The 18,465-nt window shown below is 33.4% G+C and overlaps 2 protein-coding genes across 2 annotated transcripts; both read right to left on the bottom strand.

Annotated features, from left to right (window-relative positions):
- Positions 1-5,056: 5,056 nt before the first annotated feature.
- On the bottom strand, positions 5,057-10,710 carry LOC128546667 (adhesion G protein-coupled receptor L1-like). The gene is made up of 2 exons (XM_053517759.1): positions 10,286-10,710; positions 5,057-7,317 (listed from the first exon to the last, which is right to left on the bottom strand). Exon 2 carries the CDS (start codon positions 7,129-7,131, stop codon positions 5,683-5,685), a length of 1,449 nt encoding a protein of 482 aa, XP_053373734.1. The 5' UTR covers positions 7,132-7,317; positions 10,286-10,710; the 3' UTR covers positions 5,057-5,682.
- LOC123564218 (uncharacterized) lies at positions 7,271-13,913 on the bottom strand. Its single transcript, XM_053524383.1, has 3 exons — positions 10,683-13,913; positions 10,279-10,441; positions 7,271-7,317 (listed from the first exon to the last, which is right to left on the bottom strand). The coding sequence occupies exons 1-3, from the start codon at positions 12,642-12,644 to the stop codon at positions 7,271-7,273; spliced, it is 2,172 nt and encodes a 723-aa protein (XP_053380358.1). The 5' UTR covers positions 12,645-13,913.
- Between the last annotated feature and the right edge of the window lie 4,552 nt (positions 13,914-18,465).

Raw genomic sequence — 18,465 nt, forward strand, 5'->3', positions numbered from 1 at the left:
GTGTAAGAATTTTATTTATATTTGCTTAAAACAGGATGAAAATTGTAGTCGCACTTTGTTCTTTATAGTATATTTCTCGATTCAAATTAATTTACTTATTGAGAATTTCATAAAGTTATGCAGCAAAAAATAAAATGAAATGGAACTTAATGTTATGTGCGTCTTTCTAACGTCACAATACGTCTGACGTCATGTCTGTTTACGCGCGTCTGTTTCCCGCGCTGAGATTTAAAAATGTTGCAAAATGCGCATCTCAACGTAATTAAGCATAAAATAAAAAGAAAATTTGTTTGTTTTTCGGGAATATGGAATATATCTCACCTCGAAGTGAGAAAATGTTCACGCGCTCGTGAAAATATTTGAAATTTTCTCACTTCTCAGTGAGATATATTCCGTATTCACTCAAAACGAACAAATATCCTCTATAGATTTTACTGCTTTGGCCATTTTAGAGCTTACTCTTTTTGTTTTTCATTTTTCATAATCGATGAAATCGGTATAGACTTTTTTCAATAATTTTAAGATTAGTGAATGAAGTACAAAAAACGCAATCAACAGAACTCTTTTCCTTTTTGAAAACCAGACTGATTATTTGATATTTTCTCATATTTTTTCTGTCCATTTTGCTAACCAATTTAAGGATCTGAGAGTATATTTTTGCAAATATAAGGTATTATACACCCATCTCCCAAACATTTGGGATACTCGGAGTTGTGAATAATCTGTCAAATAGAAATAGTAAATATGGTGATATCTAGTGATAGGGTGAGCTTTTGTGATCGCACTTCGTCCGTTGTCCGTCGTCCGTCCGTCCGTCCGTCGTCCGTCCGCAAATTCTTGTGAACACGATAGAGACAACATTTAGCAAACAATTTTAATCAAACTTGCACAAAACTTGTACTAATATAATATCTTGGTTCCTTTGGAAAACTGGCCAAATCCCATAATGAGTTCTAGAGTTATTGCCCTTAAAAGGCCAAAATTTGCTATTTTTGGCTTGTGAACATGATAGAGACCACATTTTGCTATCAACTTTAATCAAACTTGCACACAGCTTTTATTGGCATAATATCTCGGTTCCTTTCAAAAACTGACCCGATTCCGTCTTGGATTCCGGATTTATGGCTCCTTAAAGGGCCAAAATTTGCTATATTTGGCTTGTGAACACGATAGAGACAACATTTTGCAATCAACTTTAATCAAACTTGCACACAACTAGTATTGGCATAATATCTCAGTTCCTTTCGACAACTGGCCAGATCCTATCATGGGTTCCAGAGTTATGGCCCCTTAAAGAAGTGACATTTTATATTTGATTTTAACCACACTTACACACAACTTCAAGTCACAATAAGATCTCGGTTTCTTTTGAAAACCTGCGATCCGTCTTAGGTTCTTGAGTTACGGCCCCTGATTTACCCTGAAAGAGCCAATTTCGTAATTTTTACCTTGTGAACACGATAGAAGTGACATTTTATATTTGATTTTAACCACACTTACACACAACTTAAGTCACAATAAGATCTCGGTTTCTTTTGAAAACCGGCTAGATTCCATAATGGGTTTTAGAGTTACTGCCCCTCAGCCATATGGAGGATTCAGGTATGCTTTCATTAGATCCAAACTTGCACAGAACGATTATCTTGATGATCTCTAGGTCTGGATTGAAACAGGATCATGTCGGGTCAGAAACAAGGTCATCAGGTCAAATCAAAGGAAAAGCTTGTTAACAACCTAGAGGCCTCATTTATGACCCTATCTTCATGAAACTCGGCCAGAATGTTTATCTTGATGATATCTAGACCAGTTTTGAAACTGGGTCATATAAGGGCATCAGGTCAAATCAAAGGAAAAGCTTGTTAACACTCTGTAGTCCACATTTATGATCCTATCTTCATGAAACTCGGTCAGAATGTTTATTTTGATGAATACTGGGCCAATAGGTTTGAAACTGGGTCATATGGGTCTAAAACTAGGTCACCTAGTCAAAATCAAAGAAAACGCTTGTTAACACTCTTGTTCATTTGATGTGCATGAAACTTGGTCAGAATGTTTCTCTGCATGAAATATCGTATGAATTTTTATCTGGGTCATGTGGGGTCAAAACTATGTCAGCATGTCAAATCAAAGAATAAGATTGTTGATATCCTAAGGGGCACATTTTTGATTGTATCTTCATAAATTTTGGTCAATGTTTGTTATCATGAAGTCTTGGACGATTTCAATTATGGGTCAGGTGGAGTCAAAAACTAGGTCATTAGGTCAAATTATAGAAAAAGCTTGTATACACTTTTGGATGCCACTTTTTGACTTCTAATCTTCCCGAAACTTTGTCAGAATGTTTGTTTTCATGAAATTTTGGACAAGTTCGAATCTGGGTCATATGGGGTAAAAAACTAGGTAACTAGGTCAAATCAAAGCAAATGCTTGTTTACACTCCAGAGGCCACGTTGTTTTGGTCCAATCTTAATGAAAATTGGTCAGAATATTTGTCTCCATGAAATCACAAGGTAAAACATGTTTATACTGTTATGGTGTGTTACACAGGTGACCGACCTTGGACTATCTTGGCCCTCTTGCTATCGTTATTTTTTATTTTTATGGCATTTCTTTACTGTTTTCCAAAATTTACGAGGTTGACTTTTCGCAAAATTTTCTAATCATTTTCCTTCATTTTGGTTGAATCTAGCTTTTGCCTTTTTTCTTATTATATTATACTTAGTACGCATGCTTGTAAAATTAATTCAATGCCCTCATTATTGTTTTTCACGAATGTATTTCTTGTTTTCTTGAAATTATTTTTTGCTATGTAACAAAGATTCATCAAACCATTTCGACTTATCAGATAACTGAAAATTTGTACTCAAGACTTTTATTGACTTCCAAACATTTTTAATAAATTAAAATTTCATTATTCGTGAAATAAAAACTGGCCACTTTCTTTTGCTCTTGTAGTAAAAGATACTAGCATGAAATAAAAATGAAAAAAAAATAAACAAACAACAAAAAACAACAACAACACCAACAACAATAAAAGAGAACAAAAGAAACAATAAAAAACAATAAGGATCTGACTCTTCGTAGTCGTTACGAAGCAGACTATGAACGATCTAATAAGTACACAAAGTGGCAATTAAACGGCATTGTTTCTGGTTGCCAATTGCATTGTTATTATAACGACCGTAGAATTTGGAACTTTAATTCAATATTCGCCTTCTGATATTGATATTAAGTAATATAAGTTTCATGCTGATTGTTCCATATAAAATAGTAAGATACGCCTTGTTCACCATATTCACCATACTAGTATCCCTGATATAACAATACAGACAATTTCAACGTTTCAACGTAACCGTTATGAAAATGATCCAGGAAGGATGAAATGTATTAGTAATGTCAAAGCACGTAAATAATGGTTGCATGTCATGCATTTAACATAATATTACCATATAAACTATCGTGTAAAACATTCATAAGAATCTACAACCATTTACAGTACGTATTGTCATTTCGTTATTTGCTCTTCTTATGTTATTCCATTTTAAGCAATTATGACGAAAATTTTAAACAATCACATTTTTTTCAGTCTCATCATTGTAGATGTGTTCGCATACATAAAATTGCTCCATTTAAGAAGTAGGAAAATTATACCAAAGACGTTTTTCGTAATATATATATAAATCAAACTTGCGTGATAAATAATTATACAATTATTGACTCAAGTGACCCTTACACAATTCAGTGAAGAAATGCAAACAAAACGAGAGATGTCTAGAAAGAAAACTCTTGCGTTTTGAAGAATATGGTTTAAAAAGAGAAGAAAGTAGCACATTTGAATGGAAAAAGGTAGAACACTGGTTAACACAAGCTTTCAATTACAAAAGGAATGTTCATAGAACTTACGTAAATCCTCTTTGAAATGCTTTTGAGGTCAGAAAAATATATTCGGGTGATTTTTGAAACAGTTCAAGTTCAGTCAAATTAAATCAAAACATTCTCCATGTGCATATGCACATACAAAAAGGATGAGACAAATACAGAATATAAAGAAAACATATAACATATAGTCATGCAAATATGAATCACATTAGACATCTAGATTACTTAATTAATTTGAGAAATGTTAACACATAAACTGAAACTGTTATATTTATAGATTTTATCCGAGCATAACGTATATTAGCTAATTCTAAATAAGACCTTTTCAATCAGGACCGGATCGTTCTGTGTTAGCGGAATGTTTTAAGGATGTAGGAGCGTTTTTTCATACTTTGTGAGCTTGAAGTGCATTAGTTACCCACTGTTTAAGCATTTCTGAAATATGGTAAAGTTGAAAAAGAAAGATGGTTGTACTTTATAAAACATATAATATCCCACTTAATGTTATTAGGATTTCAGGTCTTTCAGGTTACTATGAATACAAGGTGATATCATTATTATATATGCATAAAAGTCACTAACAAATCTGTTTCATTTTTACATACTGACATAATAACCCCATCCACCTTATTTTCAATGGAAATAAAATGTATTTAAATCTACAAGAAAAATTCAGACGTTAAAATAATTTGCAGCTTTAAAGACACACAAATATATTTCAAAATGGAAGGTTTATTTAGAAAAAAATACTTTAAAAAATCTAATGAAGTTTGAGATTTATCGTTCTTTTTGTTTTAATTTATATTTTCTAGGTAATATAAAGTGCTATGTTGAAAATTTGTATTTCAATTGTAGCTTATCATTACATATATCAGTCAGAAAAATATCAGAACCAAACCTTATCTATTTTTAGTTGATACCGGTATTTGAAATTACCGACTCCTACCCCATTGTAAATCTTGCATCAATTTTATGCAATGCCAGTCAATAATAAGTGTGAAAATATTTTATATTGAATGGTACATAATAAGCCATATTTTAATAATTTGGCTTAAACATATTTATTCTCAACAATATACATGATTATATTTATATACAAACGTTACAAGTACAGTTGATGGAAATGATTAGAACTAAAGACAAGTCTTATAGAGTTCCTCTTATATTTTAACCATTGTAAATCTTGCATCAATTTTATGCAATGCCAGTCAATAATAAGTGTGAAAATATTTTATATTGAATGGTACATAATAAGCCATATTTTAATAATTTGGCTTAAACATATTTATTCTCAACAATATACATGATTATATTTATATACAAACGTTACAAGTACAGTTGATGGAAATGATTAGAACTAAAGACAAGTCTTATAGAGTTCCTCTTATATTTTAATCAGTTAACATTAATCTTTTGTAAAAAAAATTCTTAGAAAGAAATATTCGGATTTTTTTTTCAAAATAGCGGATATCCTGAAAAAATGCCCGTACATCCTCATATAACTTTTCAATCAGTACCCGATCTTTCTGTATTAGCGGAATGTTTTAAGTAACGTTTCTGTCAGTACCCGATCGTTCTGTTTAAAGGAATGTTTCAAGTAACTTTTCAATCAGTACCCGATCGTTCTGTGTTAGCGGAATGTTTTAAGTAACGTTTCTGTCAGTACCCGATCGTTCTGTTTAAAGGAATGTTTCAAGTAACTTTTCAATCAGTACCCGATCGTTCTGTGTTAGCGGAATGTTTTAAGTAACGTTTCAGTCAGTACCCGATCGTTCTGTTTAAAGGAATGTTTCAAGTAACTTTTCAATCAGTACCCGATCGTTCTGTGTTAGCGGAATGATTCATGTACATGTTTCTTACGCTTGAAAAGAACAAAGAATATACACGTTTGTTTACTATAAAAGAGAAGAATATAAAGCATCCTTGTAAAGCATTCAACGCATACACAAAAAATGAAAACCAGTAGAGATTTACAACATTATCAACAATAATAAGCGGCCATGTCATACCGACAATAGTGCAAAGCCTTAAACATACAAAAAAGTTGTTGCGATTTTGTGTACTTTGCACGGTGGGACTTGACCTAATTTTGTGAAAAGCAATCGAAAAGAAAATGATATTTGACACAAATATTAGGCAAGCAGGTGTCAAGAATGTACCAATGAAGATGTAGAAGCCAGAAATAAAGCAATAATGTCGACCGTATCCAATGTTCTCATACCGTGCAAGGTTGACAGAGACCGTAACCAACACCAAAATGAGAGGGAGACACACGATATACGATAAATATTTCAAGAACAAACTTCTTTGCTGCTGAATACTAGCTACACTTCTGGTAAAATTGTTTACGCAAAACAACTTAAACATGTGAAAAGAACAGACGTTCATAACACAAAATGAGGCAAGCCAGCAGAAATGGTTACACATTCCAACGGCAATGCAGAGTTTTGTTTCATTTGGAAGATTTATGCCAAACTGAAGAAAACACTGAGAACAAAAGAGGAAAATGCATAATGTCATAATATTTTTCCCTGGAATGGTGCGTAAAGATGGGAAAATACAATAAGTTATAAATGTCATGAAAAGACACGCAAGGGAAATAACTGAGCATGCAAAAGCAAAACTTCCTAGGGCTGAAAGTAGGTACGGTCCGTTGGGAATTATCTTATCTAAGGAAGAGTTTTTTATGAAGTCTTTTAAGCAAATAATCGCAAAGTTACCCTTTATCTTGTAATCGTTTACATTAAATGTAATATTATCCTCCTTAATATATAAATCTTCAGTTGTATCATTGATGATAGTTTGATTTAGATGAAACTTTATATGTGGACAAGTGAGATATTTGTCAACATTATACTGTGAGTAAATGGGATCCTGCTCGAACTGTATAAGAGATGGATAAATAAATTTGCAGAAATTGTCTGAAAGGACAACAGAAACGTTTACCGCATTGTGTGAGTACAAACGGAACGTTCGAGATTCTTCATTGATATCAGGAATGTCTGTTATAACAAAACTTTGATTTAGCGCTTTTAAAAGTGATGTATGTACTGCAGAAATAGACTTTGTGTAACTTATACCAATGGAGAAAAACACACTGATTATTGTTGTCCGGGTTATATTAACAAACATATCGTTTATTATGGAATGTGTCGTTTGTTTTCGTGGCAGACACGAGGAAGTCATGCATGTCCCGCTTTGTATAAAATGTACGGTTGTTTTTTCAAATGTATTTGTAATCATTTCGCCCATTCTCGTACAAATGTCCTTTAACTTAACAATAAGAGGTGTTTTGTAAATACACTTGTCCTGTTCAGTTTGGTACTTGAGAGAAAAAGATATGTTATAAAGTTGCCTTGGTGGGCTTTCTATAATCGGCTTACACGATTTGTTAACAAGCTGAAAACCTCCACTGCAGTACAATAACTGACATCTTGCCTGAAAAAAATAAAACTATTCTGAAACAGTTCAGAAACAAAAGCCAGCAGCTATTTTTTTTTTAACAATATTGTATTGAAATTAATTAAATTTCGGGAGCTTTAAAGACAGAAAGGTTAGTAAATAAAGATTATACTGTATTTTATCACGGCTCATTTTTTGTGAGTATAACAAAGAAGACAAGCATTGTATATTCTGTGATAAACAACGGTTGATGCACGGACTGGTAAGAGAACAGTATGACGGCAATTTTGATGTATAATGGCCGCATGACGTTCGCTTCGTAACTTACTGGCCGATCAGCTTAAGTGTTATCACAAGCTTAGCTTTGTAGAAAAAGTTTGTATGCGGCCTGATGTCGATTTAATCACAGGAGTCTGAAATTCTATCAATAAGACCATAGAAGTCTATCTTTACAAAAAATACCCCCTATATATATAAAATGTTTATTTTATATATATAGGGGGTATTTTTTGTAAAGATAGACTTCTATAGTCTTATTGATAGAATTTCAGACTCCTGTGATTTAATTTCGTGAAAATAGTTTAAACTTTTAGAAATTTTTCGTTCAAATGAAATTTTATAATATGGTGATTTGCTTGATTTTACCAGAAATATTTATCGACGCTCATCGGTTACAACATGTCACACGGTTGCTTAGGATCCCTTTACATGTATAATCAGCACGAAAATAGTATATCGGATCCTATTTCTGACACAAAATTATTGTCATTTAAACTAATTAATTAAACGTGAATCCTGAAACAAATTCTACCAGTTTAGACATCAGTATCCACAGCTCACTCATGCAAGGTTACGAATTTAGAGAAGAGCCTGTTTTACGCGCATAATGCTGAGTATATATATTAAGGGAGCAACTGGTACCATTTTTCACATCCTTGGTACGCGACCCGGTATCGAATCCGTGACCTTTCGCGCCGGATGCTGACACTCTACTATTTGACAAAATTAATTCACTGAAGCGGATTGAAATAATACAAAATGAATGTCAATGATCAAATTAAAATGAAAATAAACAATGCTTACTTGTAGTTTATCTTTAGGTTAGCAACGGTTCATTGTTCAGAAGCGGATCTTAACTCTGAGACGTATAACTAGTATCTCTTAATACACCACGTGATTGCCTTACTATTTGATAAATAAATTAAACGTGTTGCTCCATTAACAGTTAGTTTATAAGACTATCCTATGGAAGCGGAGGATACAACCGAGCAAAATAACGGCAAAATCGGTTTGACTGAGTCTGTTCATCATGTTCATAAGAAGTAATGAAATGCGTAACGTCCCTCACGCCCCATGACCCCGGTTTAAGGTAGAACGCGACACTTTGCGAACTTTCAAGTAGCGCCTTGAAATTTTGCATGTGTAAAATTGACCATATTTCAAACAAGATGCAGTTTATTTTATACCAATAGAGCCAACCAGTACACGAGACGTCAAAGTTGACCACCAAAACCCGTTTTTGAAACTGACGTTGCCGCGTATCCTTGGCAACTGTTACGGGTACTGCAACGACACCAGCCAACAAATTTTCTATAATTATACATCATTCGACGAGAATTAATTTTTCCTTTATGGTTATGTAAAAATCATTGTTTTACACCGACAAATATTTGAGAAAATGGAAAGAAAAACTAAAAATTGACGTTCAGTTTCGCAGCATTTTTCGGCTTTAAATCAGCATATTACAAAATCCCTGAATTAAATTTTTGATTTTTTCAATAACGGTGTTTAAAATGTATACCGAGTCCAACAGACAAATAAAACAGGGGTCACCGACTTATGTTTTTTTGGTACAGTGATTTTATTTCCCCACCCCATGCGTAAAATGACGTCGCCGCGAAATCCTGTCAACACTGTTACGGTACTGTGACGACACCTGCAAACAAAGTTTCATAAACTATCGAACTATGGTACAAAATTTACGCACGGGGGTGGGGGAAATAAAATCACATGCACCGAAAAAACTAAGTTGGTGATCCCCCAGTTTTATTTGTCATTTGGATTCGGTATACATTTTAAACACCGTTTATTGAAAACATTCAAAAATTTAATTCAGGGATTTTGTAATATGCTGATTTAAAGCCGAAAAATGTTGCGAAACTGAACGTCAATTTTTAGACAAAAACGGCGATTTTCTTTCCATTTTTCAAATATTTGTCGGTGTAAAACAATGATTTTTATATCACCATACAGGAAATACTAATTCTCGTCGAATAATGTATAGTTTAAGAAAATTTGTTTGCTGGTGTCGTTACAGTATCCGTAACAGTGTTGACAAGTATACGCTGCGACGTCATTTTACGCATGGGGGTGGGGGAAATAAAATCACATGTACCAAAAAAACTAAGTCGGTGATCCCCCTGTTTTATTTGTCTGTTGGACTCGGTATACATTTTAAACGCCGTTTATTGAAAAACATCAAAAATTTAATTCAGGGATTTTGTAATATGCTGATTTAAAGCCGAAAAATGCTGCGAAACTGAACGTCAATTTTTAGTCAAAAACGGCGATTTTCTTTCCATTTTCTCAAATATTTGTCGGTGTAAAAATTAATTCTCGTCGAATAATGTATAATTTAAGAAAATTTGTTGGCTGGTGCCGTTGCAGTACCCGTAACAGTTGCCAAGGATACGCGGCAACGTCAGTTTCAAAAACGGGTTTTGGTGGTCAACTTTGACGTCTCGTGTACAAAAACTGGTTGGCTCTATTGGTATAAAATAAACTGCATCTTGTTTGAAATATGGTCAACTTTACACATGCAAAATTTCAAGGCGCTACTTGAAAGTTCGCAAAGTGTCGCGTTACTGATTTCATGATCCCGAACAACCAACCAGAGCACGTTATATCACCGAGTTCACGCTAATAGTAACAAAACGGAAACAGAATCTTACAAGTCGTTTAATTGAAAAGGCTTTAAAACAATGAGTGATAATTTACTTATTACCCGGCTGCGGTCGTAGATTCCTCCGGGGCAATCGGTGATGATATTTTTATCAGACGCTCTCTCCAGATTTTCAAAGTCAGTCCGTGAAATGGAGAAAATATACTTGTATGGCTGTAGATCAACCTCTATATCATTGGGATTAACATGTACCTCAACCTGAAATTAAGATAGTAAACGATAAAATACCATTCCGGAAAAAAGAATGATTTTACCTTCCCTTTGATCAATATCATAAACACATATTATTAGGTACACATGTTACAAAGCGAGGAAAGACAAGTGAGAAGCTAACTAAATTTACTTCAGTTTACAAAATCAGATAAAAAAAATATTTACGTTAGTTTACAAAGTAAGGCATTTACTTTAGTTTACAAAGTAACATGTTTTGAAGACTCACCAATTCCCACGGCGGCAAATTGCACTCCGAACAGTACATATTTTTGTAGGGATACCATCTAGGACTAGGTTTGGTAGTGTTGCAAAGAATCTCTAGTCTCCAGTTATACACGTACCATTCTACTGAATTGTTTAACAAACATTCCGACGTCATGTTGTACTGACCAATTTCTATGGCGTCGGTCTCTGGATTACAAATAAAACAAGCGAAGTTTTTGTACACTTTTTTCTCGAGTCTGTATTCTGGAAGTGCTAAAATATTTACATTGTTGCTTTCGCAAACTTGTTCAATCAAGTTATGGGACGCATGTAATTTATCCGTCCTGTTACATGCAGCATAAACCTTTTTGACAGGCTTATACAAATCCTCAGCATCAATGGTTTTTTGTTCTACTTGCTTGAATTTAGACGGTGAAGTTTTTTTACGTACGTACTTTTCACCCCCACTGTAGCCTGCAATAGTTAGATTGTAGGTTTCACGGCACGATTTACCTTGGACAGGCACGAATGATATTTTACTACAATGTGATTTAATCATGTCAAGTAAATTGTTTATATTTGTGAAAAGTCCATATTCAATGCATGTATCGCAAAACACTTGAAATTGTAAAATAGCGTCATTTTTGTTGCTATTGCAAATGAAGCAATAAATATTTCTGTATGTATTTCCCGTGTCTGTAGTAACAGGAATGTTTGTAAAGAAGTCCGATGCTTTCTGGTACGAGGAACAGTTATGAGACAGCTCTTCCTCTGTATCGTTCCTTAAACAGACATCTGTTATTCTATATGTTTCGTTTGAACTTTCGTAAAACTCTACCATTCGATTTGTAACAACTTTGTATAGTACAGGAAACATTTTTGCCCCCAAACACGAATATGGTTGCTGATTGAGAAGGATATCCGGACAACAGTTTTCGGATTCAGCGCATTCAGCATTGCACGTGCATTCACCGCATACCGGATTGCCATAAATTGGTGTATCTTCATTTTTGCTCGAGTTGCAGACCGTTTCCATCCCGCATACACTACTGTATTCATTGACTAAATAAGAAATATATGATGAGTAAGCATCAACTTTCCCTGTTTGTAACGACGGAATATATAGCTTCAAATCTGCTGATAAACCTGGTAACAGTTCATTCACGAATCTTTTCATTTCTATAAATTTATTTTCTCCAGAATACATTATTGATATGTTTAATTCTGATCTTAAGGTGTCATCATTACTTTCTGAAATGTTCAGGAGCCTCCTGTTCTCTGTTGTATCTGTTTCTATACTTTGTTCTTTATTGCAGGCAGAATAACAGTAAATATTTTTAAAAGGTGCGAGACGATTAGATGTTGGAAATGTTTTACATGCATTATGTAAAATAGACAATTCATTGTTGTCTTCAGGTAACAAGCAATCCTCAGTCAATGCTACATTTTGCTCATTTGCGCGACTAGGGTTACATATATAACAGAACACATTTCTAAAACCCTTATAAGGATTACCAAAGTTCTCACAAGCCCAACTGATGTCCTCGTTATATGACACCCATAATCCTGTAATGTTGCATATGCTCACGAGATCATCGTGCAGATAGTCTTTTCTTGTGCACACGAGCGCTTCAACAGATTGTTCAACTCGAGTTAACTGAATCTTACAGTCGAAGATGTCCAGAGCCTTCTGCATCTGTGCAATAGATGTAAATGAAGACATGCTGCGTTCAAAGTCCTTGAAATTCAAGCATACAAGTTTAATTTCCCAAGGAATACAATTGATTTCTTCATTGCACAGCGCACAATGTTGATTCTTGTAGATTAATTTAGATTCTACGGAAGTACATGGGTCGGTCTCTGTCTTACACAGTTCACTTATTGTTTGGTTCCCATTATACATATCGCTGCATTTAGCAACCATGTAGTATAAAAGTTTTTCGTCCTTGGGATAAAGCATAGTGTTCACGCATGCGTTATACATGTAGCCGTGATATGACCCGGGACAGCATGTACCGTTTTTGACACACCTGTAATCGCATGTACAGCGACTGCAATCTAAAATACATAAAAATATCCAGTGTCCAATTCCCAAACCAATGTTTCACTAAAGTATTTCATCTTTAGGAATTTACTTCAAGGTAGAACATGTTCATCAGTTGTATTTAACTTTACTAAATACATACATTAACTGTGTATGTAGAACAACATTCAAAATTAAATATCATTTATCAAAATTAAAAAAGTGTATCTATGTATAAAAAGCTTACCATTTATTACTCTACAGACGCTCTCATATAATTACATATAAAAGAGAGAGAGAAAAACAAACAAAAGAAAAAGTAAACAGCATCATTTTATGTAAAATGGAAAGGGGAAAAAAGCTTATATGATAAGCACTGGACTCTAGCATAAACAAAGTATTTTTGAATTTTTGATTAAAACTTGTACCGGTATCGTAAAATCATCAAAAATGAAAACAATAAACTCAGTCGTCATGTCATGTTCTTTATACAAACCTAGCGACAACACACGTTTGTTCCAGTGTATTGACGTCCGCAGAAGCTCTTGGGATATGTTTGTGACATCGACCTATATTCCCGCGGGCTTCTGCAGACATTAACGCACAAAAAAAAACGTGCATTATCCCTAAGATATTTTTTGCACAGTCACATTTCCTGTCACATTTTCTCAGTCTTACATTTCTTTACCTCACCGAAGAAGCGATTATCATACATTTCGTTTTCTTTAGGTGCCTGAATATTTCTGCATATGATAACAAGATAACTATTGTGAAAAATATAGTATATTCCAATACACACTTGCGTTCAGTAAGTGATTGTTCACTGAAGGTAATCTAAAGTTTGATTTTAATATATAGGATAAGGGTTATTTTAGCGTATATATAAAGTTAATAAACATATTTTGCCTAAGAAATGACACGAATATTAGAACTATCGTATTTTATCAGTTAAATATTTTTGTATCTCATCACTCACACTGTGAAAATATGAGAGATATAGCTCCGCTCCCTCATACATTGTGTATGAATTTTAAATTATTTGCTTAAAATAGGATGAAAATTGTAGTCGCACTTTGTTCTTTATAGTATATTTCTTGATTCAAATTATTTTACTTAATGATAATTTCATAACGTTATGCAGCAAAAAATAAAATAAAATGGAACTTTATGTTGTGTGCGTCTTTCCAACGTCACAACACGTCTGACGTCATGTCTGTTTACGCGCGTATGTTTCCCGTGCTGAGATTAAAAATTGTTGAAAAAAGCACATCTCAACGTAATTGAGCATAAAATAAAAAGAATATTTGTTTGTTTTCCGTGAATATTGAACATATCTCACCTCGAAGTGAGAAAATTTCAAATATATTCCATATTCACTCAAAACAAATAATTATTCTCTATATATTTGTCAAAGATTTATATTGACAAATATATATTTAGCCGTACTTCATTAGAAATGCATGTTTTTAAAATACATATTTCTTCCTTTAACGTATCTTCAATTCTTGGTTGCACAAAATAATTATATTAGGAAGCTACACACTGATTCTGTTTTTTTTTTTTTGGTTAGATTTAACGTCGCACCGACACATGATAGGTCATATAGCGACTTTCCAGCTTTAATGGTGGAGGAAGACCCCACGTGCATTATTTCACCACGAGCGGGCACCTGGGTAGAACCACCGACCTTCAAGTGATTTGAAGTCAGCGGCCTTAACCACTCGGCCACGGAGGCCCCTATACACTGTTTCGAACTTGCCCACTATTTATAAAATGCAAATATAAAACTAGAAATTATATTGAAATCGAAAGAAATAGCCCGCTAACCAACAGGGATGTACTTTATGTAATTTGTATTTTTGTTTTCATTATTCGTTTTTGTGTAAAAACAAGCACATTTTTGTGATTTTTTGACAATGTTTTCCGAAAGTTTAATTACATAGTGTACTTGACAGCAAATGTAACTTGCTGATAGCTGAAGGTATCACGTAAACAAAAATATTTTGTAGAACAGAGGAAAAATAATATTTTTTTTTATTATACTACTTATGTGAACGAAAAGTATTCTCGAAAAATGTTTGACTTCTTATGAAAAAGTATTTAACTCTAAAATTATCTAAAACTGTCATGAAATTTAGCTGGTTATCGTATGCAAAAATGTGCAACCATATGAAAGGGAAATCTTGATATTCTGTCGAAATCAACTTCGAGTTTTCCCGAAAATGAAATGAATCTTTCGTAAAAGACTCTTGAAAACATTCACATGATTCATGTTTCCCAAAAGAAGATGTTTCATGAAAACAATTTGATATCTTATACGGTTCTGGGCAAGAACGTGAACTTGATAGCAATACTATTATATAAGTGCATGTAAAAATATGTCTCGAATTTTTTTTTTTTACTTTTTCGAAAAAGCACTTAATTTCTTTTAACGAAAATATTTCTAATTTTCATGAATAAATATCTAACGCATATAGATACAGTAGGCCTGCTGTTAGTATAGACAGTAATTGTTCATATTTTCAAATATAAAATTTGGGCTTTGTATACCTTTAAAATACCCCTTTACGTAACAGAATAGTATAGTTTGGTAGTACAAATTACTATAACATATATATTTATGTAATTATTATGTAGTTCTATGTGGTCCAGACTTTTCCTATAGAAATACAGACAGAGCGACGTATGTTGAATACACCATGTTGACACTTGTTTACATACCATCATTTAAATCTTTTTCCAAATTCAGTAAATATCTGTTGTCAAAATCGACGCCACATGAGTCACCAACAGGACAAATCAAAGAATACTCCATTATCAATTTCGTCATATTTATTTTTCTTCCAGCGCGACGCGTGATGAAGAAATCAGTAACAGACAGTTCCGGAAGCGTTCTGTGTGTAAAGTTACTATTTTCTTGCGTACTCTTGACTCGAGGAAGAGTTATATATACAAACAACACTGATGATAAAACTAAGACCACAACTGTTAGCTTCATTTTTAAATAGTGTATGTGCCACTGAGCTAAAACATTAGTCGTGTTGTTTACCAAGCCGATATAAAAATGTGTACACGATCATAATGAAGACTAATGTATGCTACAGCTTTTGGCAGAGATTTACAATACAAAAATGCATATGATTAATTTTGATTAAACATCCAGTTCACGTGTAAGTTGTTGTTGTTGTTTTTTTATACACACTCACGTTAGAAGTTCCATTTTTCCAAACTCTTTCACTTAACATTTTCTCTTAACTCTTAAAATTCTCCTCAATACTAAGTGTTCCATTAAAATAAAGACACGTTCTATAAACTTTGTTTGACCTTTGTTCGACCTTTGTTTAACTACTGTTACCCAGATTAGGCGCCTCAGTTGCTTTATTCCTGTGCATATCACGTCTTCGGAGATCTAAATGAAAGAAATTTCTTCAACTGCCAATTAATTATCCTTTATGTTAATGAACACTTCATGTAAAATTATTCTATTTCTAACGATATATTTGTCATCAAATTTCTTCTCTATCATGATGTGTTAGATGATTACAATTTTCTATTATAATGTTGATAACAATTCGGCCATTATATTAATTATTTTTCGTCATAGAAATTATAAAACAAATAGCATTAGCGGCTTTGTTCAGCGAAACGTTTTACGTTTTAGGCTATCCGAGATTATCATTTGATGAAATATTCAAAATCTGAGACAGCATTTGCATACTTTCCATAACTGCAATTGATCTTGTATACATAATTATTTCAGGTTGATGTATTTCTATTAGTTTTGTTCATTAGTATTATGTAAATATGTGCTGATCAGCACTGCTTTGATATCTCTTTGTCACAACTAGATGTCATCGATTATCTCTCCAGGCGGTAATACCAATGCTCAGAATGAGGACACCTCATTTTGACTGCCTTAAAGCGCAAGCTGCTCAGGGTGAAAGATGTTTAGTTTTTGCAGGGTTGGTATAGGGGAGTGGGGACAGACAGATGAACGAACACGCAGCTGTATGAACAGCATTTCTATATTCCTTTCTTCAAAGCGGCAAATAACAAATAACAAAATATATTCAAGAAAGACAAGTGTTACAGAAGATTACATCTAATCTGTATCAAACATTTATAAAACGGGGATTTTTTTTATATAAAAATACGTCAAGAATTATGAAATTCAGTTCATACTATTAAAATTAAAATGACACAGACAATTGTAAAGTATTCATTGACTTACGATCTGTAATAACTGAGAAACTAATTCGATGACAATCCCAAACAAAATTGTGTTGGAAAAATGACTAAGTAGGAAAAAGGTTATAATTTCATTTGATGATCATTTGATGATTAATTCCAGGCCAAACGTTATAGGAGAATTATATCGGACGACGATTCGTTTAATTCATCACTTCATGAATTACGTGACTTCTTTTTAGACAGAAAATATCCTAAATCTGTGATAGATGCAGCTTTTGAAAAAGCATCACATATGACACATAGTGACCTACTAATTAATTCCTCAACCAGAGACAAGAAAAATGTACTCCCATTCACAGTGGTATATAATCCGTCGTTACCAAATATTGGCCGTTCAATTAATAAATACTGGGATCTTTTAAAGTTATCAAATAACAAAGGTGTTAATTTTGTGCATAATACGTACAAACCTACTGTAGCGTAATATCGGCCTAAGAATTTGCAAGACTTTTTGATAAGCTCAGAGTTTACGACTAACAGTACGAGCATTTGCGCATCTGAAAGCTGTAAAAGAAACCGTTGTTCACATTGCCCGCGTATTAATACTATCATTTACGAGTCACGTTACAAAGGAGACATTCAGTTTACGTCACAACATGAACTGTCAAACTAAAAACGTGGTATACTGCAAAAAGTGCAACATGCAGTATGTTGGACAAACTATGCAACCTGTTTCCAAACGTATGAACAGCCACAAATTTGATATATGTAATTTCATTGACTCTGCATTCTCTTCCAATGTTGCTACACACTTTAATGCAAATAATCATTGTATGAATGACTTCTAATTTATGCCGATTGATATTGTGAAAAATAATATTGACCGCCTCTGTAAAAAAACTTTCTGGATCCATAAACTAAAAACAAAAAGTCCGAAAGGATTAAATTCAAAACTGCTATTTATAGTAGATTAAATTCATGAATAGTATGCATGTGCAGTTGTGCATTTACACATATACTCTGGGTACTATTCCGTTTTTCCCATCGCCGCTTTTTTTTATATATAATCTTACTATAGGAAATTTTTGGTATTTTCATATCCGGGATAGTACCTTGTAGATATAATTATATGTATTTGCATTTTGATATTTTGATTAACGTTTTCCCTCCATTTGACGTTACGTTATCAGTTTTACGTCACGTCCGTTGTTTATATTTGTATGTGTATTATCCTGATGAAGGCGTTAGCCGAAACGTTGATGGGATAAAAAAAACTGTACATAATACGTGTTGTTGTTGAAATACCTATCGCATTAAAATCACAACAAAAGTTATGGAACCTTTGTCGTTTGTATTATCGGGAAGAAGTGTGTAAAGTCTCATTCAATTGTGATATGTAGTATTCGCTGACAATCAGAAGCAGAATTAAAAAAAAAAAAGCGCAAAGTTCACAACGGGGCATATTTTTATCAAGATAATAGCAATTGCCATGAAATAACTAAGGAAGGCACATGACACTGTGCTGTTACTCAGTTCTGACGGGTATAACTGAGAATGAACTTGGTGAGAACAGTTAGAAAGGTGCCTATAC

This window comes from Mercenaria mercenaria, chromosome 1 (assembly GCF_021730395.1).
Source record: "Mercenaria mercenaria strain notata chromosome 1, MADL_Memer_1, whole genome shotgun sequence".
NCBI classification, from domain to species: domain Eukaryota; kingdom Metazoa; phylum Mollusca; class Bivalvia; order Venerida; family Veneridae; genus Mercenaria; species Mercenaria mercenaria.

Coding starts and splice junctions, on each gene's coding strand:
- LOC128546667 (XM_053517759.1), bottom strand. CDS start 7,131: ATGGGCGAAATGATTACAAATACATTTGAAAAAACAACCGTACATTTT.
- LOC123564218 (XM_053524383.1), bottom strand. CDS start 12,644: ATGTATAACGCATGCGTGAACACTATGCTTTATCCCAAGGACGAAAAA. Junction 10,442..10,682: donor ATTTGCCGCCGTGGGAATTG/GTGAGTCTTCAA, acceptor TCTTAATTTCAG/GTTGAGGTACATGTTAATCC. Junction 7,318..10,278: donor CGACCGCAGCCGGGTAATAA/GTAAATTATCAC, acceptor TATTTTTTTCAG/GCAAGATGTCAGTTATTGTA.